Below are 23362 nucleotides of genomic sequence, written 5' to 3'. Positions count from 1 at the left end.
CTGGTTCCAAAGGTCCAACCCCTTTGGAATCCGTGATGAAACTGGCACCAACTACAGGGGAGTCAGATATTTCTCATACAGGCCAAGAGATGATCAGCGTTCTGAGTATCTTGTAATGCAATTACAAACAAGAACAACGAGAACAAGGAAACAATGAGCCAAAATTGGGCTGCATTGTAAGCAGGAGTGATATAATCCTTGCCCTATTAGTATCAATTCTTTTAATAGGGACCGTGACAGGTGAGAGATTTAAAAGAGTCCTTAAAATAGCACATTTAGGCTGCGGTTCCACGTGCATTTCTGCAGCAGTAGTAATGTTGATTTAAGCAGCTCTACCTCAGCTGATTGTTCTTTTTCCTGTCCCACCCGTTCTGTGTTCGTGCAGGTGTTTGTGCAGATGTGAGGCAGAGGATCAAGCTGACAAACAATTACCCTTTTCCCTTGATTGTCTTTCAGCCAGTCATTTCTCCCATCTGGTTTATCAGAGGGTGACACAGAAATCTGTGCCAGTCTATTCTGGGGGGGACTGCGTAAATCTGAGAGTTCGGAGCTCCAGGCAACTTTTCAGTGTTGTTGGAAAATGAGAAAATGCAGCCTAACAGGGCACTGCACACAGCTAAGGGAAAACTGACAGAGATTATTCTTAAGTGTTTGAATGTTAAATGCAAGTGATAAAGACCAGTGGAGTAAAGAGATGGATGACAAAGGAGACTTGACACTGAAGCAGTTTATACTTAAGACTGTGGAAAAGTCAGAGCTAGGAACTGAAAGAAAGGGAAATGGAAACTCCTCTTTTCCAAATATATCATTTTCCTTTTTCTTAGAATTAAGGAAACATTATACAACCGTTTTTTGTCTTTTTTTCCTTATTTTTCTGTACAGTGCCTACAGCCAGAATCTCTATGAAGTTGTTAGCTTTGTTGTGGAGGAGAAGAGTCTCTACTTACACTCAGAGGGTAAATTCTATCTTTGTATCTTTCCATCATAAGAGTCTTTTTTTGGATGGCTCTGCCACGAAACTGGAAGATTTACATGCTGAGAATTCCTTTGGTCTGAGGAGTTCCCACCCATTGTGGAGACTGTCTAGACAACTCTCCCCTTGCACTGCAGCCTCCAAGGCATTATGGGTGTAGCTAGGACGAAAGTGGTTTAGCCTGGTTTGCTTTCTCACATTATTCCCAAGCTGGTTTATCACGATCGTGAGGCTTGTGTGAGTTTCCCTCAGTATATTCTGCTCATACAGAATAGTTGCTGCTCTTTAGTAGGTTCACTGTGTCACAGCTGTGCCCATGAGAAATTAGATGCAGCTCTGTATCTAGGCCAGAAAGCGTGCACCAAATCCAATAAAGCTAACTTGCATGTCTGAGAACAGTAATTGTTCCTACCAGTTAGAGGCCATATCCTGCTATTGTTCCATATATATTAAGGCCTTATTGAAGTCTCTTCTAAAAAATCTTGTACAAAAGCTCATTTCAGGATGTGATACCAGCCAGCAGACTAAAGGCCCTTGCATGTTGTGTTTCTGGAATCCTGTTTCATATCATGAGCTATGTCATAATTTCACCCTGCTCTGAATCCAGGCTGCTATTTTAAAATTGACATTGTTTTTCAGACATTTTTCACTCCTATGCAAGTATAGAGTTAGGTCCTTTTACACCATCTGTGCTTGTACTACAAAATTAGGCATAGGTTTGCAAAAAAATCTAAACTGATATTTGTTTATATATCTGGGACCGGACAATCCTCTACTTAGCAGTAGAAACATTACGTTTTAGAAGTGCCAGTGGAGTCAGAAAAGTTATTAATTAAAAACCTAAAGATCAAAGCACTTGAAATAAATGAAAGGTGAGGAAGTTGCTTTTTCATGGAATTCTTTCCACTTAATTTCGTGAGCTGCAGTCTTCCTCAGATATTATGCTAATGCAATATCCTATCCTTTCGAATGTATTTTTCTAATGCACGGTGATAAAGGAATACGTAGTTTACATTGCTGCTTTCACACTATAAATTCACCATGGTTTCATTGAGGTCAGTGGAGTGATTTATGCTAGCTGATACATTAATAATAAGCCTTAGGACATATTTTTTGACATGGCTGTTTGTAGTGTGTCTCCTTCACAAAATGTTTTCCACCGCTGTGGAGCAACCATGTGTATTAATAGCATTTCTGATTTCTGAACAGTCCAAAGTGCTTGCTCTAATAAATTAATAAATTTACAACAATATGTAGGTATCTGTTTATCCAGGGCAGTCATACAGCCACCCCTACTGAAACCTAGCAACAGTCTAACAGGACACAGCAATTGGGGAGCATTAGGAAAGACTGTCATCATTTGTTTTCAAATGAATGAGTAATTTGGGAGGACACAATTTAATTACTGAGGAATAAAATCTGATCAGAACACCACAATTATATTCTGTGATCCTATGATGAATAACAATTACCTTAAATACTGGTGGTCATAAAGACACTGTAATACTATACCCCAAAACTCCTGCAACTGTTTTGGTGTCATGGGAACTGGGAACGCTTGAACATTATCTATGATTGCACTGGGTAAGACCCAACTAGACAACACTGAGAAATCTGACCAACAGCTCTGATCCTTGTACTTTCCATGGGTTTATAGCACCACCTTTTTCCTGTAAATGGGCTGTTAGTGAAGTTACTGCCTTCTCTAATGCCTTTATCAAGTCAGATGTAGTCATCGATGTAGTGGTACATTTTGACAGTAGAGTGTTGGTTGCAATCTTCTAAGCCAGGCACCACCAGATTATGGCAAAAGGTAAGCAAATGCACATACCCCTGAGACAGGACTTGATAAGTCCATTGCCTGCCCTCCCATGTGAATGCAAACTGGTCTTGGGGTTCCTTAGCAATTGAAATGCTTCAAAATGCATTTGCTAGATCCAGAACGCAGTGATATGTTTCTGTTTCCATATTCAGTGTATCCATGAGGGAGGCAATGTTGGATTTGCCTGCATGGATTGGCAACATGACTTCACTTAGTTCTCCATAGTCTACCATCATTCTCCAGTTACCATCTAACTTGCCCATGTGGGGGCAAGTAGGCTGAATGCATGTCGTATAATCCCTACTCCCTCCAGCTCCTGCACAATTAGTGATTTCCCATTGCCCACCCTTGAGTGTATATTGTTTTGTATTCATGATCAAGTGCAGCAAACAAATGGGCTCATTTTTTCCATGGCCCCTAAAATTACCTGCACCACCTGGATGCTAAGATGTCTTTCTCTTAGTCTGAACCCTCCCACCTTGAAAAACTTGTGTAAACTTGTATAGTTTATGTGCTGTTATATATATATATATGGTCATTTCTTACACTAAGAGGTGGAATCTGTCCCTTATGATGTTTACTATTCAGCAAAATTGTGGCAGCACAGAGATTAACTCATTGTTAAAGAGAAAATCACAGCCCTAAATACCATAGCATAACGAAAATGAAACGTGGCATTATTTGCTTTTACTAATCTGCAGTCCATCATTTCACTATATGAGAGCAGACATTTCTTTCTTTACTATTTAATCAAGTACCTAAAGATATTAACACTAGAGCAAATTAAGGGCTTTTAATAAACTCTGAAAAGGCAGCAATTTCAGGATGATCCACATTAATTATTCTTTAATTAAATGCAGTATGTTAAGCATAAGGAAGTGCAGAGATTTGGGTGAAAAAGGCGGTAGAAATCTCTAGAAATCAAACTTTTAATAAAGCTTAATCTGTAATAGGGACAGCAGAAAGAAGAAAGGTCCAAATTTGCTTTACTAGAATCACTAAAGAAAGAGAAATATGTGATTACAAGTAGGAACAGAAAACAACAAATTTGTAATGGAGGGAAGGGCTACAGAATGAGGTAACGGTACCAGATTGAGATTTTCAGATGAATGTAAAGAATTAAAAGGATAAAGCTGAACCAGTTGTAAAGGTGATCACAATCTTGTTTTCCGAGTCTGCATTCAGTATGAAAAGTTATGTTTCATAAAACCTTTAAAAGCATAAAACTATGAAAAGACTTACCTTGTTGCATTATGTGGTTTATACAGCAGTGTCACAACCTTGCTCTGAACATCTGAATATTGCATTGTAATATACAGTATCCAATCATGTAGGCGAATACAAGTAATAAAACCAAAGGCTCATCAACTCTCTCAGACTATGTCCCTGTACTGCATTTTAACACTACCTCTCTACTTTCTAAATCATTAGATCTCACACACCAAATTTATTCCCCTTAGTAGCATTGTTATCTTGACTGCCCACTAAACATGAACCCCAAGTGGGGATGACTTCACTTTGCTACTGAGCTCTCTTTGCTTCAATTAACTTTACTTGTTTCAATTAACTTGGCATGTTCTGTGAAAAGATCTCATTATTATGTGATGTTTTTTTTAAGGCATGAAAAATATGCTTGAGGTACATGGGGAAACAGAAATGACTTAAAAGAAATGGTACCTTTTGGCAAATAGAAGCACTGAATGGCCATATTTCAGTGATAATAATTGTTATAGTCTATATTTAGTCCCTCTTTAAAACCTAATTTTCTTGCTAAACTACCTAATGACTGCAGAGAGTACAAAATAGAAGGAATACCTTTACCTTGTTTGTTTGAATTTTACTCCAAATTTCATGGGGCAATAATCATGTCTTACATACGTTTCAACAGTAGAAAATACTGTGTGATTTCTACTTCAGACCTATCTGAATGTGGATAACTATATAGAAATTACTTTTTAGTGACTCTAACAGTGCACAGGAGGAAGGAATTAAAATTGGAATAGTGATGTTAAAGTTTTTAAGAGCTTGTGTAGTCAAACTTGCAAGAGAACCAAGCAAAGCAAGGCTGGAAGAAATGAACCTGTTTATTGGTGATACATATAGTACATGACACAATGCAGTTTCTACGGCTTTTAGAAAATGAGAGTTCTGTTATTTTTATATCTATCTTAAATAACAGAAGTGAACAGATTTACAACTTTACTATGTTGCAGTGAAAATGTTTAGTCACAGCCTGAAGCAGTGATTGAGCACCTGGTGGGAAGGCAGGGCCAATCCAGGAGAACTCAGCTGCATGCAGTGTACAATTGATTGGAAGGGGTGCAGCCAGGGTCCATCCCTTCCCAGACCTCATTTATGAGTTGGCAATGGAGCTGAGGGTACCTTGCTGGAGATTCTTGCCTACCTGAGGCCTTTAAAGGTAAGCAGCTTCTTTTCTCTATTTCTAGGCTGTTGCATTTGAGTAAATCCTTACTTGCTGCAGGCTGGGCTTGCAGTAGTGCAACCAGTCTTGAAGCGTAAGGGGTTCTGGTGTTTCCCTTCCTGGAGAAACACTGGGAAAGCAGTGCAAACCCTACAGAAATGTGCGTTTCTCCCAAGAAAGGCTGAGTGTGTGGGTGTTGCCAGGGCAAGAGCAGGAGATTTAAACCCAGAAAATACAGGACTAATGGTCACACACTGAGCCCAGCTGCTTCAGAGCCAGCCTGGCTGGAACTGGAGTGACCCATCTCAAGGTACAAGGGGTTTTTGTTTGGGCATGCTTGTTTCTGTTTTTATTGTGAGTCAACTAAGAAAGCTCATGCTCTGCTTTGAAAAGTGCTCTTCAAATGGAAGTTGCAGGTAGGAAATTACAGGCAGCAGCAACATTACACCAGTATCACCTCAAGTCTGCTTCAGAAGGTAACTCAGTCAAGCCTGGCCAGATTATATCATAAAAAGTCCTTGGATTGAGTGGGCTTTGTTGTGATTTGTTTATTTACTTATTAGAGTTCTTACATACTGGTAGCAGCCTTAATGCATGGTATTTCTAATGCCAAAAATGCTTTTGCTAAGAGTATTTAATTCTATGAACTGGTATAAATCATACTAGTACAAGATATGGTATGGTCAAAAGTGGCATCAATCATGTTTCTTTAGTTACCATCACTCTTCAGATGAATTTATGGCTGTCAAGAGAATCTTGTACTTCTAGGAATGTTGTAAACCTGAATCATCCAAGAACACTAGTTCAGTGCATATGTTTACTGATGTGTACTTGTGTCATAAGATCCTGTGTGCATCCTGTTTGACTATATATTAAGCTTACATTTTGTAGGTGTATAGTTATAATTACAGAGTAAATGGATAGCCAGAGGGTATCTAAGAAAAGACTCACCAGTGCTGAAGCTTTCAGTCAAGATGGATGCTTGCTGCAAAAATTCCACACAGGATCAACCTCCAGAAAAAGATGCTGCCTTAGAGGTGGTCAGCCCTTAATTGGGTCTTGGAGAGGTGGAGTCAAGCTCCACCCCTTCCAGGAGCACAGCTAAATTACCTTCACCTGTGCTCCCACAGCTGACTCGTCAGTTGCCTCAGGTGGTTAATCAGAGGTTCAGGCTGTGATCAACAGTTTTCCTTACAGTAGGGCTCTTCTGTTGAGGGATATGTGGCTGTATATGTACCAAATACCGCTCAATGCAGTTATTTTGCTGGAAGTGACAGTCTCAAATTCTTACTAAGCTGTCACATTAGCATGTTGCTGACAGCCTCTCAGGAGGCAGCTCTTCTATGGATTGTAATCCCTGCTCTGTGGTGACTCTAAGAGCACAGGGCTCCCAAAAGGTTACCTTGCATGCAAAACAGAGAGGGAAGCAAGAGATGATAGAGGACAACACAGAGAATTTACAAAAGAGAAGGGAGATGAGTAAAATGCCTTTCCTTATACCACATGTATAGACAAGGGATCTGAAGTGGGATCGTAGAATCATAGAATTGCTTAAGTTAGAAAAGACCTTCAAGATCATCAAGTCCAACAACAGTCTAACTGCAGTACCCTAACTCTAACATCCCACTACTAAATCATGTCCCAAGCACCACATACAAATGGTTTTAAACACATTTAGGGATGGTGACTCAACCACCTCCCTGGGGAGCCTATTCCAGTGCTTAACAACCCTTTATGTGAAGGAGTATTTCCTGATGTCCATCCTAAACCTCTCCTGGTGCCACTTCCTTTGTCCTGTCAGCTATCACCAGTTGAGAAGAGACTAACCTAGCTCTCACTGCAATCACTTTTCAGGAATTAGAAGAGAGCAGTAAGGTCTCCCCTCAGCCTCAATGCCGTGTACAGAGGCAGGATGACTTCCCTAGTCCTGCTCAACACACCATTCCTGATACAAGCTAGGATGCCATTGGCCCTTGTGGCTACCTGGACGCACTGCTGGCTCATATTCAGCCGACTGTCCATCAGCGCACCAAGGTCCCTTTCCATCAGGCAGCTTTCCAGCCACACCTCCCCAAGCCTGTAGGGTTGCCTGGAGTTGTTGCAACCAAAATGCAGGACCTGACACTTGGCCCTATTGAAATTCATGCCTTTAACCTTGGCCCATCAAACCAGTCTATCCAGCTCCCTCTGTAGTGCCTTTCTACCCTCTTGCCAATCACCATTCCATGTTTGTTTGTTAGTCCTTGGTTTTGTTCAAAATCAGTATATTATGAATTACTTTGTTATGAAGCTTTCAGTGCTTCTGTTTTAAGGCATTTCATGTCTTCTGGAAAGATAGTCACTTGTTTATATAGCATTTAGTATTAGTGTCTTTGTAATCGTCAATATTTGAGGTAGTTGTTATTCATCATAGAATCACAGAATCATTTAAGTTGGAAGGGATCCTTAAAAGCCATCTAGTCCAATTCCTCTACAAAGAGCAGGAACACCTACAGCTCCATCACCCTGTTGAAGAGTCTGTCCCATTCTTTTTCACATAGTTCCCCCCTGCCCCGCTTGAGTCAGAAGATGGCCTGCTTTAAGAATGTTAGGGAAGCCAGTGATGTTACAGTCATGTAGTCTGTGGCCTTTTGTGTCTGAACCATGTGCTCTCCCTGGAAGCCCACAGCTCATCAACCTGTATGCAAAAGCAAAGGTAAAGCCAAGGTGACCTGTTGCAAAGCTCTTCTGTGAAAGAAGGGCATGTGCTCCATGAAGCTTGCAGTGAGCTGTAGATTAGTTACTTCTGAAAAATGAGGCAACTGTGCTCACTAAGTTGCCTTCTGGAAAATTAGGAAAGGAGGTGTGTTAGAATTGGTGTGCCCAAAATAATGGGGTTCCTACTTCTCAGTAGGAAGGAAAATATTTATAGAGGATTCACTTCATTTTTGAAGGAAGCAGGTGCAGTTGGGAGAGTGTTTGAATAATTGATGTTGGGATTAAAGCTTTGGCTGCAGTAAGACAAGTCTCAATTTGAATCATCTTAATTTGTGACATGTTTTCTTGCAGCGCACAGCAAAATATATTTATTCAAAAATCTTATGAAACAGTAATTATAGTAAGTAAAGGCAATTGGCAGTGATTGAAATACTAATAATACATTGCATTTCAAACATTTGTTTAAAGTGACCTCAGCCTGTTATTTTACTGCTAGGAAAAAGACCTCTCTCAAATCACATTTGTCTACCACTGAGATGTCATAATAGTATGCACTAGCCAGATTAGAGCTAATTGCTAATAATTCATTCACCAGAAGGTTTGCTATTATCAGCTTTATTTATGTAAAGTGCAGGTTGAAAAATAGTTCTGTTTCTCACAAGTGGCTGTGCAAATTTCATCTGCTTTTATTGGATGTCATAATCTCCTAGAAATGATATGTTGTTGCTCTCATAGTTGGGGGGGGGGGGGGAAGCAAATATAATACAGGATTCCAAGAATATTTTGAATAGTAGCAGGCAGAATATATTTATGTTTGTTAAGCCTATAATATAGAATCTTTCTGTTCTGGCCGTGAAAATTTGTGCTGAGAAAGGAATAAAGCTTCCCTGAGGGTGTTATGTGTACACCGTGTATTTAGATGCAAGCATGTATAGAAGTGTTATCTTTTTCATTTCTTCCTTTTGCATCACCCTATCTTGTGTGCTAGCGCTCTTTGCTGCTCTGATTGAGGATGACAAGAACTCAGAGGTGGGTTCCATAGGCAAACATATACATCCGCTGCCTCTCTACACTTGTGTTAAATAATGCAAAATTGCATCGTTTAGCTCTTGTGCTGATGTGCTCTCTGACATTTCCAAGAGACAGAACGATACAGTTTCTGCAAGAGCTATTCCTTTCATCTGCTTTTTCTGTAATGGTATTTTTTTGTAACATAGTTCACTGATTCTCAGTTGTATTTGTTCAAAAGAATGGAGGCCTTATTGTAAAATAAGCGATGTTTTTACTTAAAATTGTAATAGAGGAAAAACACATGAAAACTCCTTCATAAAGTTCAAGCTACTTTATGACATTTGGACAGAAATCCTTCCTTTTCCAGCTGTATTGTCTTCCTCATTTCTAGGGAACTTTCAATACGCTGCTCGTAGGCAACAGACAAGATGAGGAGAATGCAATTAGTTCTTCATCCACTGTGGTTTAGGAACTATATTCATCAGATAGTTAAACTTCAGATACACAGACATCAGTACCTCTATTGACATACGAATGCATTTAAAATCCTTATTTATGAGCTTGCACGTAGCTGCCTGTGTACAGGTAAATGCAGTTTTGTTTATTTTGTAGCAAACTTGCACGGTTGGCAGTTCTTGAGCAGCATGTCTGCTCTGTGCTACCTACACAGTGCAGGTAAGGTAGGTCTGGCACCTGCCTGAACAGAGAGCCGGGACCCCTCCCTGCAGGTGCTTTGGGAGGGGCCGCAGGAGGGCAGGGGTCTGCCTGCTGCTCTGTGTCTTTCATTCTCAGATGCTTTCAGGGTCTGTCTGGCCCAAAGCAGTGCTGCAAGTCTGTGCCTAAGCAAACTTCGCTGCATAACTTCTGCTTGACTGGAAAGGTAAAAATAATCCCTGACATAAATCAACTTCATTCTGCCTCAGGACATAATTTAAATACCTTCTCCTGGGTGTTCTTCCCTCTTTGTAAAAGCAGCAGGTTCACTTTCTGGCCTTCACACTCTAATTCTAGAAAACTGTTAATGAGGGGCTCTGCCAGTGAGGGTGGAGATGTCACTGCAGAAGGATACTGCAGCAGCAACCAGAACACAGTGACAGGAGACAGGGAGTCTCTTCAGTATTTCCTAAGGTTGTAGGGCCAAAGTGTTTCCAAGAAGGGTGTAGCAGGACTTTTCCTATGGGAAGTAAGGGAGATAATGAATGAACTGCTGCTCGTCTCCATTCAGAAATCCACTTGAAGATGCATGGGGTTACAGATCTGAATACTGTCCCATGGGTATCCTCTCTACACATACGGTGGGGTTTTATTCTTGTTGTTTGGTGTATTTTAAAGGATAGTCAATAGTGTTGGACTAAAATCTTCATCAAAAAGTTGATGCTATGGGTGGTGGAAAAACTACTACTAAGGCTCAGCTTGTGTAATCAAAACAGCTAATAAGGGTTTGCAATGTGAAGAGGCAAAAATGAGCAAAAAGAAGAGGAAGGGCATGCTGTCAGTGCGGCTTTACAGATGGAGAAGGGGCCAAGCCTCGATTCTGCAAAGCGTAGAGGCAGAACCTGATTTTTAGCATTTCTAAATGTGTACATTTGAACATATTCTGTTTGATCCTGGCAATGCTTTATGCCTACGCACTTCTAATTTTAACTGTTCTCATTTTTTTTTTCTTACTATAAAAGAGGGGGACTTTTATAGACTCTCTCCATATTGCTTTACTTGACTACAGTGGAGCATCCACATTCTCAGCACAACAGCAGGTTTTCAGTTTGTGCATAGGTGTGTGTTTTGTTGTTGTTTCCCTCTGAAAAGTGAGCGTGCAGCTGTTCAGCCCACATCTTGCACCGAGAGAAACAAGGAGCAGCAGATTTACCTACACTGACTGGTTGTGTGTTTTTCAGTACAAAGTAATGGGGTTAATATGTGGCTCCAAAGTAGAAACCTTAGCCTAGAAATGATATTTCACAGGCTCTGGACTGAAAACACAGGTGTAATCAATTGTAAAATTGGCAGGACTGTTTCTGGATGCCTGTGTTATTCAGCACTCATATCAAAACCCCTGTCCAGCAAAAGCAGAGCACAGGGTGACGCCTTCCCATAGTGTAACCTTTAAGGCAAGTTCTAACAGTCAAGAAGGAAATAATTAAACCCAGTGCATTGGTGCTGCTTGACTTTGTCCGATGTGATGGCAGTAGTTTGAATTTAATAGGAGAGGTTTAATCTTCATATATGCGTTGACGCACTCTAGTGGCAGAAACTCGCAGTGCTGTTCAGGCAGTGAAACTCAGACTATTCCCTTTCTTGTCTGTGTGAAGCAATAGTTACAGCGGGTGAAAATAGAGTTGATAGTTATTGAATACAACCTAGCAATTCCCAAACTACCGCTCAAACTGTGTACTTCTATATAACTCGTATTTCTTTACATGTTCTCAAAAATAAAATGCTGATTCAGGGATTTCACTTGTCTCATTTGGTCAGCATTGAGGAACACACCCGGATCTAACCAGCCACTGAAGTATGGGTGCAGTATGTGTGCAATATATCGAAGTCGGTGAACAGCAATTATCCACAAGTCCTTGGCATTTGTCCTGTAATGGTAATGGATACAGAGTCTGGGCAACCTCATCCTTTAACCAACCATCATTAAATGGTAAATCAATAACTGCATCAAAAAATGTATTTATAGCTAAGCTCTAAACCTAGTGGTTTTGCTTATCCCATTAATCATAAATAATTCACTGTTTCTTCTTCTGAGAAGACGTAATGGGCCATTTAGCTGCTTCAGTTGTTTTCATTTTTCCCCTTCACAGAGCTGCTCTGTGGCAGAATCCCTCACATAATAGGGTAAAGTACCACCAAAATATATGCTTTATCATCACAGCAATTATAAAGATGGCCCTACCTATGAATAAGTATTTTTTCAAGGATCAGAAACTGCTGCAGTACTTTTATTTTGGCTGTGGGGTATTACTGACTCTCTGGCTTTGCTGCTGTTAACAGTTTGTGTTGCAGTAGAGTGGAGTATCTTGTTTTTCATTGCAGATTATATGTTATCCTTTATTTTGCTCAGCCACTGAGCAACTTTCAAGTCTTGCTTTCTGGTTACCTGGATATCAAAGAGTAATGTACACGGACTGCTTCTTGCTGCTTGGCCTCTGAGGCTTTTTAATTTCAGTTTTTTAAGAACTTTTTATATGGGCAAGTTGCTTCACTGGTGTTGTATCTAAAGTCCTGTCCAGATGCAAATAGTTTAGTGGAAATGTTCTTCTTCTCATCTCCTAAGATCTGCTTGCTTTGGATTTCAGAGTAGTTTTTAGGCTGGTGTAACTCTTTCCTAATTACTGGAAAGACACGAACCCAAAATTGTAACTACAGTGAACAAGCAAATGTCCTATTGAAGTAATGGGAATATTGCCAATGAATTCGACCTTGGTTATTTTTGCATTCTCATCTGAACTGCCTTTTAAAATAGCGTTTTCAGGCACAGGATATAACATTTGTAGTTATGTCATAATACTTCTTAATTATTAGGGATCAAATCAGCTTTAGAGTTCTTATTCCTTGTCCTATTGCCAAGTTCCACAAGAACGCAAGCTGTGAGTTAGCTTGAAGCTCTGAATTCTCTTTCCATATGGATGCATTCATACATATCTACATGCAGCCCTATTGGGGTAATACACGGTGTTTTTTCTCACTACACTTTAGTGACATAATTAGAAATGGAGTAGTGTTTACCATTCCCTGAGAGCTGTGCTGTCTAGAGAACCATGCTCCAGGAGGACTTAACTGAGAGGGCCTGAATTTGATGAACAATTCACCACTCGATAATTAAAGGTAATAGCATTCAATATATACTCCCTGTACCCTGTAAGTAATGCTTTACATTAATGTCTGTTCCTTTTGAACTGGAATAATGCAAATAAAGAAGAAACCAAGTCATGGAGGGAAAAAAATGAGATAACAGTGGGTGAATGAGCATAGAGAGAATACCATCTTGACAAAGCTCAGTTGTGTACCCATTGAAGCAGCAGTAGTTAGCCTAATGCCTGGGTATTGTAGGGTTGCTGCATGGAGATTATTTCCTGGCATGCACTGATGCAATAATCACTGTTGAACTAATCAACTTTTGACGCTCTATCTTTCTATTTTAAACTGATGTCAGATGAGTCTGTATTTTTGCATCTATTTCAGGCTGGCATTAAAAATTAACAAACATCTGAGTGTTGCATGTCAACATCTTCTAAGTCCCCTGTGGGCATTCCTTAAGGGGAATGGGCCGTTTTCTGAGATAGAAAGGATCATACTCAGAGCAGAGGAGTCAGAATGCAGAATAATTTCAGTAGAAAACAAGAAAATATGTAACTAAGCTTATAACTTAACTCAGTTGCTGTTTTATGATCTCAGCTGCACTGAGGGTTTATGTCCTCTGATGCAGTAAAGTGGATATAATTGTCCTGCACTCAGAAACAGATCAGATTCTGAAATAATACAACTCTTTTTCACTACCAGGTTAATAACCAACAGATTCTTCCTTCTGGTACAAATTTTACTAACCACATTATCTATTATTTCTTCTCAAGGTGAGAAATGAAGTTTTCTTTTGGGCAGTTAAGAGCTTATTTAAAAGCATCAACTGATAAAGACATTTGAGACTGTGAGAATCCAAGCTTTATATGGCTGTGGTTCCTTTCTATTACTTCAATTTACTAATCTTAGGATGCTTATTTTGGAAGTGTTAAATAGTTCCTCCTGCTTAAACAGTTTAGTTGCCTTGATGAAAAAGACATGTTAAAATTCAGGAAATACATTATAAAAATACGGAGGGGTTATGAGGGAAGCCAGTGTGTTGTAACCTAAAAGCTCTGTGAAATGCCTCATTTATATTCCCATGATTCTGTAAAGTCACTAGATAGACTAACACATTATGCAGATAGTGCACTGGAGACAGAGGTTATGTGATGCCCAAGGCCATTCAATGAGTCAAAGCTGAGCCAGGGTGAAGTTCCCATTTTAGTGTGTCTATTAATAATACCAGCTCAGACAAACTGCATGAAAGAACTAAATTTGAGGCTTGTGTGAGGTCAGCCTGTTCTGCGGGGCTGAAATATTATTTGTTTATATCTAACTCTAAAGTGGTTAGCTTATTAGATATGAATATGACTAGATCACTGTCACATCTGAAAGACTCCACATACTGAACAGGAATAATCTGAGGCTATTTGTCCTCTGCAAATAGAGAATTATTTCATTTGAATCTTTTTTTTTTTTTTTTGCCTGCAGATTTTGAGGACAGCTGAATGCTGTCTGGCATCAAAAAAGACACAGTCACATCATGAAATGTTCAGGGCTAAGTGTGAGACAGTGTTAGGAAGAGCAGAACTTTACCCACATTTGTTTTTCTTTTAAAAAGTGATGTATTGAACCATTGCTTTGTTCAGATATTACACTGAGTTTATACACTTCAGCTTCAGATAAATCTCATGACTTTCATCTCTACTAGACAGTGGTAGAGGAGGTGATATTACATAGTGAGAAATACGATCTGGGTTCTGTGTGTGTCATTCATATATATTGATGATTTGTCTTATTGGCTTGGGCTTGAACTTTCAGGAATGAATTCCACTTTCAGGTGCCTTTGCTAATGATTCTTCTTATGGTTTCTTCCCTGATCATCACATGTAGTGAAACCAAAGTCACTCAGGAATCTGCAGGATTAGAGAAATAAATATCCAGTGGAGCTGACTGAACAGAGGATGACAGATGTGAGGGGAAAAATTAAGGCATCCATTGCAGCTGTGCTTAACTGGAGCCGGTGTTTAGAAATGCAAAAGATGGCATCAGACCCTGTAACAATCCATCCTGCAGACTGCAAAGCACTGTCACTGAATTCATGAGTCCTTAATGACAATGGTTTGTTTTCCCAAATAGTTTTAAGCATCACTTTGTCCAGTGGGTTTACTTCTTTTCCACCTAGTTAAAATAAAATTACCCAGTGGCTGCAGATGAACTGGTTCTTGTCAATGTAATTTCATGTATCCTTGGACATGCCATCTTTAAATGCACCTCTGCTGCAGTGGGAGCTCACTGCCTTAAAATCTCAAGATAATATAAACACTTGAGTGTTGTGAAACTTGCAGTGACTGATTCCAATTTTAGGGATGGAGTTTCAGTCATACATTTTGCAAGGGTATTTTGCAAAATTTAATTTATAAAGAACAGCCATCCATTTCTAAAGGCTATCTGCAAAAGAAATGCTACTCAGAGCATTTGCTTGTTGGTACTGTAGCCTGTGGAAGAGACACCTTGCCACAACTTACTTTCAGATAGTTGTAGAGACATATGGGGTCTCCGCTGAGCTTCCTCCAGACTAAATTCCAGCTCCCTCAGCCAGTCCCCATAAGGCCTGTGCTCCAGACCCATCACCAGTGTTGTTGCCTTTCTCTGAACATGTTCCAGGGCCTCAGTGTCTTTCTTGTAATGAGCAGCCCAAAACTGAATACAGTACTCAAGTTGTGGCCTCGCTAGAGCAGAGGACAGGGGGACAATCACCTCCCTGTTCCTGCTGGCAAATACTTCTGATGCAAGCCAGGATGCCATTGGCCTTTTTGTCCACCTGGGCACACTGCTGGCTCATATTCAGCTGAGCATCAGCCAACACCCCCAGGTCCTTTTCCCCTGCATGGCCTTCCAGCTGCAGCCAGCTTCCCCAGGACAATACTGTGGCAGACATTAAAGCCTTTGCTAAGGACTAGATAGACTACATCAACAAAAATCTTAACACTGATATTTGTTTGCATGTAAAATTTGTTCAGCTTAACCTAAACCTAATATAAGAAATTATCATGGCTCTGCTTATGTACAATAACTGATTTATAGCAACTGTAGCGTGTGTCTGAGGATGTCATTAAAACTGGAGAGACTAAATCCTGTGATTATTCAAGTGAAGAACTAATTATGCTTTACGTTCGTGTTCTGCCTCCAGAACAAGTTCTATTGTAAATCAGCATCTGTTCCACTTTAGCCACTGCCCTTCCCGATAGCCGTCAGCTCTTTGCATATACTTGTCCTTAGGCAAAGGCCATCAAGTATGAGTTATAGAGCGCTTTGCATCATTGCTGCTGCTGAATTATAAATTAGTGCATTTATAGAGTCAGTTAATCTTCAGTGTCTTGCGTGTAGCTCATTTGAAGTACATGCACACACACACAGAAAAAAAACACAAAGACCTAATGCAACATGGAGGGCTGCTGTCATCTTCCTCTAGATCTGCCATTTCTTGTGAACCCCGGGCGTCAGACAAGTTATCTGGTGCACAAAGGGTGGGAGAAGGCCTCGAGCAGCAGAAGAGAATGTGGGTAAGGAGAGGTGCGTGGATTTCCAGATTTCCATCTGTTCTTTGCCAAGGGAGCCACATCCATGTGTTTGGGGACACAGCCAATACACTGGAAGTGTGATCACTCGCACCAGGAGAAGCAGCCGCTTCTGTTCATAGCAGAGGGAGGTGCTATTTGTGGTCCTAGTTTGAAGGTTTTGTATGAAAGTGTTATGCAAGATCCAATGGGAAGCCAAAATGAATGTATTAGCTCAGCATGGGTGTATCTTCCATTTGGAACATCTAGAGGATTGTTAATCCCCATGATTTATGTTCTTCATTGAATCAGGGAACTCTTATATGCAGCAGTGTGTTTAAAAAATAAGTTAATATATTCTAGAAGGCACCTATTATCTTCATTATCCAGATTATTTTCTTTCCAACAATCATTGTCTTTCTAATTTTATATATATATATATATATTTCTTCAGTGGCAAAATTTAGAATGGCGTTTTCTAAAGCGATCCCAAACGTGACACATGAATAGTCTATTTCTAGAAGTGTATGATTATGAGTTTTATGTTGGTTGATTCCTAAATAACAAATTCTGCCCAGACCTGTCCTGTCTTTAGAACTTCATTTCGCTTCTGTTTGTGCTGAACATAACTTTTTAAGAGAGAACATAAGGGATCTACATTTACATGCGTGCCCTGTAGCCTGTCTGATGACATAGCAGTTCCTCTGTTAACAGTAAACAATCCAATGCTTGCCTAAGATTGAGCAAAAACACATCCGACCATAATCACTGTTTTCTGCCTGCACTCTCTGTCAAATGCGTAGTCTCAAGATTTCCTGCAGGCTGAGTGCTCACATTTGGGATTGAGTGCAAAATGGAACTGAGGACTAAAGGACTAATTCATCCATCTCATTAGGCTGATTTAGTATCATGACTTCAGTGGAAACGAGGCTGAGGTTTGCCAGTGGGAGGGGAGAGCCAGGCTCAGAGACCAGTCTGCTTTTCAGGGGGAACACGGTATCTTAGAAACTGTCTACCAAAATTGATGAGACACTTTCTGAAGCAAAAATACAGCCTCCAGGGCCTGATTCTAAACCTACTAATAGCAACTGAAGTTTTCCTCTTGGCTTCTAGTGCTCTAATTCATTATATCCTGCATGACTGCTCAGGGTTTTGTTTGTTTGTTTGCTTTGGTTTTGTTTAAATTCTTCAGGTATCAACATGATAACTTTTTTTAATGCTGAAAAATAAGCTTTAAATAAGAATCCAGTGTCTGAAAGCCTTTGTTGGTGAACATAAGATCTTCAATCCATTTGTGCACTCACAGCATCTCCCCCATCCCTCTAGTCAGTTTTCCCAATCCCTCAAGAAACATGCAGGCTAGGAAATGAACAAAAAGTCTCCCTTACTGGAAAGGAAAAGGTGAAGATTGAAAAACCTCCTGAAATACCATTTTGAAGGCTGTGCTAACTTTTGCTTTTTCTATAAACGATAATGCCCAAACATTTCTATAGGGAAGGTAATGGGGCTACATTTGTCCATTATGCTCCTGTCTGTTCTGGCAGCAGATGCAGACAGCTTCTGATTGCTTGTATGGGAAAACCCCCTCTCCCCCTAGTGCAAAGTCAGGCTTTCTGAAACCTCTCGGTAGGACAGCACGCACTGAGTTGCAGTCAAGTATTTGGATAACATGCATTAAGCCCTCAGGAGGATTCTCATTTTGCAGGCATCACGTTACTAATCCTGATGAGATAAAACAATTACGGTTTTCTAAAGAGCCTCAAGTACAGTAAAGGATCAGAAGAATCCCTTTCCCAGTTTCTGTCACTACACATTCCTACAATTTGGTTTGTATATTCATTAGAAATGAGCTGTGTTCATCTTCCTGCAGCAGTAAAATATTTCTACAAGTATTTCAATAAACAGCACATCCTGTAAAACTGGGATCTCACCATTCCTGCAGAGCTCACTTCATGCATTTCTGTGAGTCTATACAGAAAGAACTGCACAATAAAACCTATTCATTTTCAGCACAACTCTGCTGTGCTGGTTTTATAGTGTATTTGTCTTTGTGATGTTAGCACACTGCTCTGTGGCAGCGTTAAGGTATTATAGCAGAACCTGCACACAGGACAAGAAAGATCCGTATATAACAGTAAATCAGCAATAGCAGGTCTTTTTAAATATGCTTCCCTCTACAGTACATAAAACGAGTCCCTGATTTGCATTATTTTTAGAGCTAAATAATGAGACTAGCAATATATCTACAATAGGGAAGATCAGGCAATAGAAACACCCACAATTTCAGTCAGGATTAAAAATTACAAATCTCTAAAAGATGCTAAAATGTAAGGAAAAAAACCCAAAAACAACAACTCCGGAACCGATCAAAATCAGTGTCAGTCATTGATTTCTAGAACACACAAAGAGACGGTGAGTATAAACGTGTTACTTACAAGCGCTGAGGATTTTAAGGAATGAAAATGGAGACCAGGAGCTGGAGACTGCCTGCCATGCCAGCAGTGTTGATTTGGAAGCGATGGACACAAATAAACGTTCAGCAAAGCTTAAAAAACTGCAATGCAAGGCTAGCCAAAAGTGTCCATGTCCTTACCGTGCTGTGGCTGGCAGGCAATCCGTGTCTGGGAGCCTTCGGTCCCTCTAATCAGGCTCCGGGGATTTTGTTTGCAAGAGAGATTGTCCTTTAAGTGATCAGTGCAGGAAAACAGAGAAATAAAGAGAAATGAGCAAATTGTACAAGGCAAATAGCTGCAGGTCTTTAGCATGCTCCCTGCGTTTTCCTAAGCTGCATCTGCAGTAGAGAAAATATCCCAAAAATAGCTCAGGCTGCCAATGACTTGCTGAAACCTGAGAAAGAATTGCTGAATTTAAAGATCTGGGTTGCTGTGGGTGTGCGATTAAAGTGAGAAATCGCTGGCAGGAAGAACCTACGATGAAACCACATGGTTAAGGAGTAACTCCTGAGTTCGGGAGTTCGCTGGTGTCACAACAGGAGCTGACCTCCGACTTCCCCCTCCTCCAGCCAATGCCAGTTAACCCTTCAGAGTTTGGCACAGAGAAAAGTTATGCCGTGGGAGATGGGAGAAGAAATAGAGTCAAAAGGTTGATTTCAGCTGCAACGTCTGTGATGTAGCAACAGTATATTATAGCAGTGTTTTACTTTTTACAGTTAGAAGCAGTCAGACAAGCTGATATTTTTGCAGGGATCATGGAAACTGCTCACTTCTGATATCTGGAAACCTCGTTCTGGTGTGGGCTGTATGCATCCCCCCTGATGCCATTTGTAGTCCCACAGAGTGCAAAGGATTTCAGGTAAAGTGCTGCAGAAGAAAGGATAGCATAACATTTTCAGTGTTTGCAGGAAAATTCTTACTTATGGGCAGCATTTCATGAATCGCCTGAGCATTTGGCACAGTCTTGGCAGAGGCACTGCTGTCTCTGTGCTGTACCCAGAAGAAACTGCAGTCACTTATCTGGCCTGTAATTGTCTTTGTGCTTACGCAGATCACTGGGGTGTGGCGTGCTTTAGCCCCACTCTTCAGCTTGTTCCCTGCCACTTTTTGATGTTACTTCCCTGATTTAGAAGAGAACAAGAAGCAGTTGGCACAAAGCTGGGAACGCTGGCTTGATGCCAGATGAGTTTCCCAAACAGTGCCAAAAGTAATCCTCAGTAACCTATTTAGGACAGCATTAAAGCTGCCAGAGCAAGGGCTAGGAGCTGGTCCCTGGTTTGCTTTGTACTGACACTGAAAAGGGAAACAGCTCTCAGTGCTGTATCTGGGTTAGGTTCAGCCACATGGGACTGGATTATGAGAAGCTGCTGCTTGAAAAACAATTGCACATCTCAGAAAAAAAAAAAAAAGCCCAATATTGCCCTTACTTCAGTGTGTGCTTTTGTCTTAACATGACATTTTCAAGTCATGCCAAGAAATAATGGCATCCTAAAGAGAACATTATTTAATGTGCTTCAACCGCAGTGATGTGAGATCACTTAATGGTTCCAATAGGAGTCTCCGCTTTAAGTGATGAAGCTATACTTCTTTAGGAAATCTGCTCCTTTTATCTTGCAAATGCTTGTGTGTAATGTATGCTAGCTGCTGTAGTTTCAGACTCACAGTGAAGTTCTCTGGAACAAAGGAGTTAGGTATCTGTCCTATGAAAATAAATAGGCATTTAAAGTGCCCATGTACAAGGGCAGCCAAGAATGCATAGCTATGACCTTCCCTTTTGCAAGTGCTTTGGACATAAAGGTGCTACATCAGATCTTTTGGTCAGTCTGCAGTTCTAACTGTTCTGATCTGACCTGTTCTAGAAACTGGAAGAGCAGACAGTCCCTGAAGCAGGCTGCTCATCCTCTCTGTGCGCTCCCTGAAGTGCTTCTGCTGACCGAACATAAATGCAGAACATGAGGAATTATGGCCTAAATAGTTATGAATCTCGTGCTATAGCATTCACTCTCAGACAAATGGCATCAAGTGCTCACACTTACCTACTGTTGGTATAAATTACCTCATAAATTTTATGGTGATCTGAAGAAGCCTGATTACTTATCTCCTAAAAACTCCTAATGCAAACCCATTCCTGTATTTGAAGCAGCAGGACGATACAAAAGACTTTATAGGCACCTTTTCAGTAAATTAATAAAACCTAAAGCCAATAATAATGACAGCTAGTAGGTAATTCATCACAGATGGTACACTGCTAGCAATACATCAGCATAGGGCTATCATTAGAGGCCGGTATCTGTATGTTACCAGATGAACTATGCATTAAAAATGAAATTTTATTTTCCACAAATGAGGTAATTAATTCAAACACTCTTTTTCTCTTTCCCTGTTATAATGAGGCTGCTAATGCAACACAATAAAGCCGTGCTTTGTCTCAAACAGCTGGAAACTTGGGATTCTGAACCATTCTCTCTGTTGAATTTCATTAGTACTGAGAGTCTAGAACATAAATTATGAGATAGCGCCTATTTTGTTATTTTTAATCTTAAATATAACATAGGGCAAAAATGAAAAGAGCATGACAGATTTCTGAGCGGAGAACAGATGGGCGGTTTGGCATGGAAACAAAGATGTGAGCATGCATTCATCATTCTTATAGTGAAATACGTGCTTATGGTGCCTATCAAATGGATGTATGGATCAAGTAGATCTCTTTCCGCTACAAGAGGTGCTTTATATTGCTATACTATAAAGTATCTAACACACTTTTGAAAACTAAATGGTCAAATGCTCTTGCTCCTCTTTTTGTCATCTCTGTCTTTGCACTTTGCTGGGCGCTCAGTGTAACCAAACAGCAGCATCCATCCTTCACTTCCCTGGAGAGAACAGAAGTGACTGGAACCTGCGGTGCCCTGCCAGGCTGACTGAGCTCTGAGACTGTCATATCAGTAGTGCGAATGGCAAACCATCTGCCAGCACGCCTGTAAGCACATCAGGACATGGATTTCAGCAGTCATTGATGGTTGAGTGTTCTTGGCTCTGGGTACTGGCTGGTGTGGAGAAACAGAGTCCCGTTTCTGCCACGGCAGTAGGCTGACAGAGCAGCGTGGCTGTGAATGAAAACTCTGCTACAGAAACTTGTTGAGCAAATAAACTGAGAAGTGTGGGTAAATGCTGTACACACTTCACTGGGGCAGGATGTGCATTTTTATCCTATTGCTTGGGACATTCTCTCTGTGTTTAAAACCCACCTGTATTCCCCATCTCCCCTACCAAGCACACTGTCTTTCTATCTCATCCCACCTTGCTCTATTCCAGCCCCATACTGTTGTATCACATTGTGGTTTCCTTGGTTGGTTGGAATGCACTGTTGGGATGGGTAAGTCTGCTCCTCTGTAACTACAGATAAGGTGCTGGTATTGTTAAACCTCTTTGTGAAGTTAATTTTCATCAGAGGACTGACTGGTAGATTTTGTGAGATCCCTGCAAAGATTCTGTTATAATCAGTGAAAAAGAAACTCCAACTGCAGCCCTTCCCTCCCTCCAGGCACCATGTTGCTCAACAGCCAACACTGCAAACCTCCGAAGTCTCCACAACTGCTTTTGGCATCGCTGCAAAAATTCTGATTCTGTTATGCTTTGAGTGATTAATGACTACTTCCAGAGATTTTTCTCTGGTGGTTCTCACATGAGGCATAAAGGAATCAATTGCCTCTGCAATGTCTGGGAGCAGAGCGTGTCAGGGACATAGTTTGCTTCCCTGAGTTTATAATGAAATATGTTATTGCATTGTTAGTACTCTAAGGTACTAACTTAATATGTCCTGCATCTGGTTGGCCTGAGCACTGCAGTTTGCCATAGCAAACAGAGATTGTTTAGTAAGAAACTGTTATTAACAACCACCAAACCTACAGTTATGCTATGAAGAATACAATTTAGTCTGACTGCATTTGTTCAGTTTTTTATATGCAACAGTATAAATCAGAATACTCCAAAGCAACTAACTCCTGGATACTAACAGCTCTGTCACTATAGGTTTTATTTTGAATGTTAGGGAAAGCAGTGTGGAAAATGGCCCTGATTCTACTCCACTGTAAAGCTATAAATCAGAGTCATTCTAACATTTGTACTAAATCTTTCTCAGTGTTAACCTTACGGATCAGTACAACTGAGTTAGATAATTAATATATCCTGTCTTGAGATTTACACTGGTAAAAGGAGAGACATTTTGTCTTGTAGTTTTGACTGGCTCCGTTTCTAAATGCATGGACGTCTGTGAAAAGAGTTGGGGCTTTTAATCGGACTTGATTTGACTCTGAAATGTAAAAATCAGAAAAGGTTCCACTTAAAGTGGAGACTTGCAGCCTGGAGCCCGGCAGTGTTGTTCTGTCTGATGTTCTGTCTGATAATGACTGTGGGGAAAATTTGCTGCATTGCCATTCTCTCATGGTCACTATGTGTCTACAGTGTTGTGATTCAGTTCTGAGGTGCCTTAGAAGTTTCTTTTGTTTAAACATACTTTTGTGTATCTATTTTTCCATTCTGGTAAGGTATGAATAACAAAATATCATCACAGTGGCCCTTTGAGTTAGGGTAGCAGTTTTGTCATGAAGAAGCAATGGAGAAGTCAAATGTCATTTGAAGAGC

The 23362-nt window shown here is 40.4% G+C and overlaps 1 protein-coding gene across 14 annotated transcripts in view; it reads right to left on the bottom strand.

The window, feature by feature from the left end:
* AMMECR1 (AMMECR nuclear protein 1) overlaps positions 1–19243 on the bottom strand; it is an 85313-nt gene extending 66070 nt beyond the window's left edge. For 6 of the 14 annotated variants that reach the window (XR_014945687.1, XR_014945686.1, XR_014945688.1 and 3 more), the window contains exon 1: positions 18862–19229. Coding sequence is in view for 7 of the 14 variants with exons in the window: in XM_085546215.1 (XP_085402341.1) it covers positions 18862–19033 (172 nt within the window). In the remaining 7 variants the exon portion in view is untranslated. Of the gene's footprint in view, positions 1–18861 lie in introns of all 14 variants that reach the window. The other 8 variants (XM_085546211.1, XM_085546213.1, XR_014945685.1 and 5 more) reach the window with 7 other exon arrangements.
* Between the last annotated feature and the right edge of the window lie 4119 nt (positions 19244–23362).

Source organism: Coturnix japonica, chromosome 4, assembly GCF_054131305.1.
Source record: "Coturnix japonica strain WE chromosome 4, WE-NBRP24, whole genome shotgun sequence".
Classification (NCBI taxonomy): domain Eukaryota; kingdom Metazoa; phylum Chordata; class Aves; order Galliformes; family Phasianidae; genus Coturnix; species Coturnix japonica.
The sequence above is the reverse complement of the archived record's forward strand: the minus strand, read 5'-3'. Positions and strand labels throughout refer to the sequence as shown.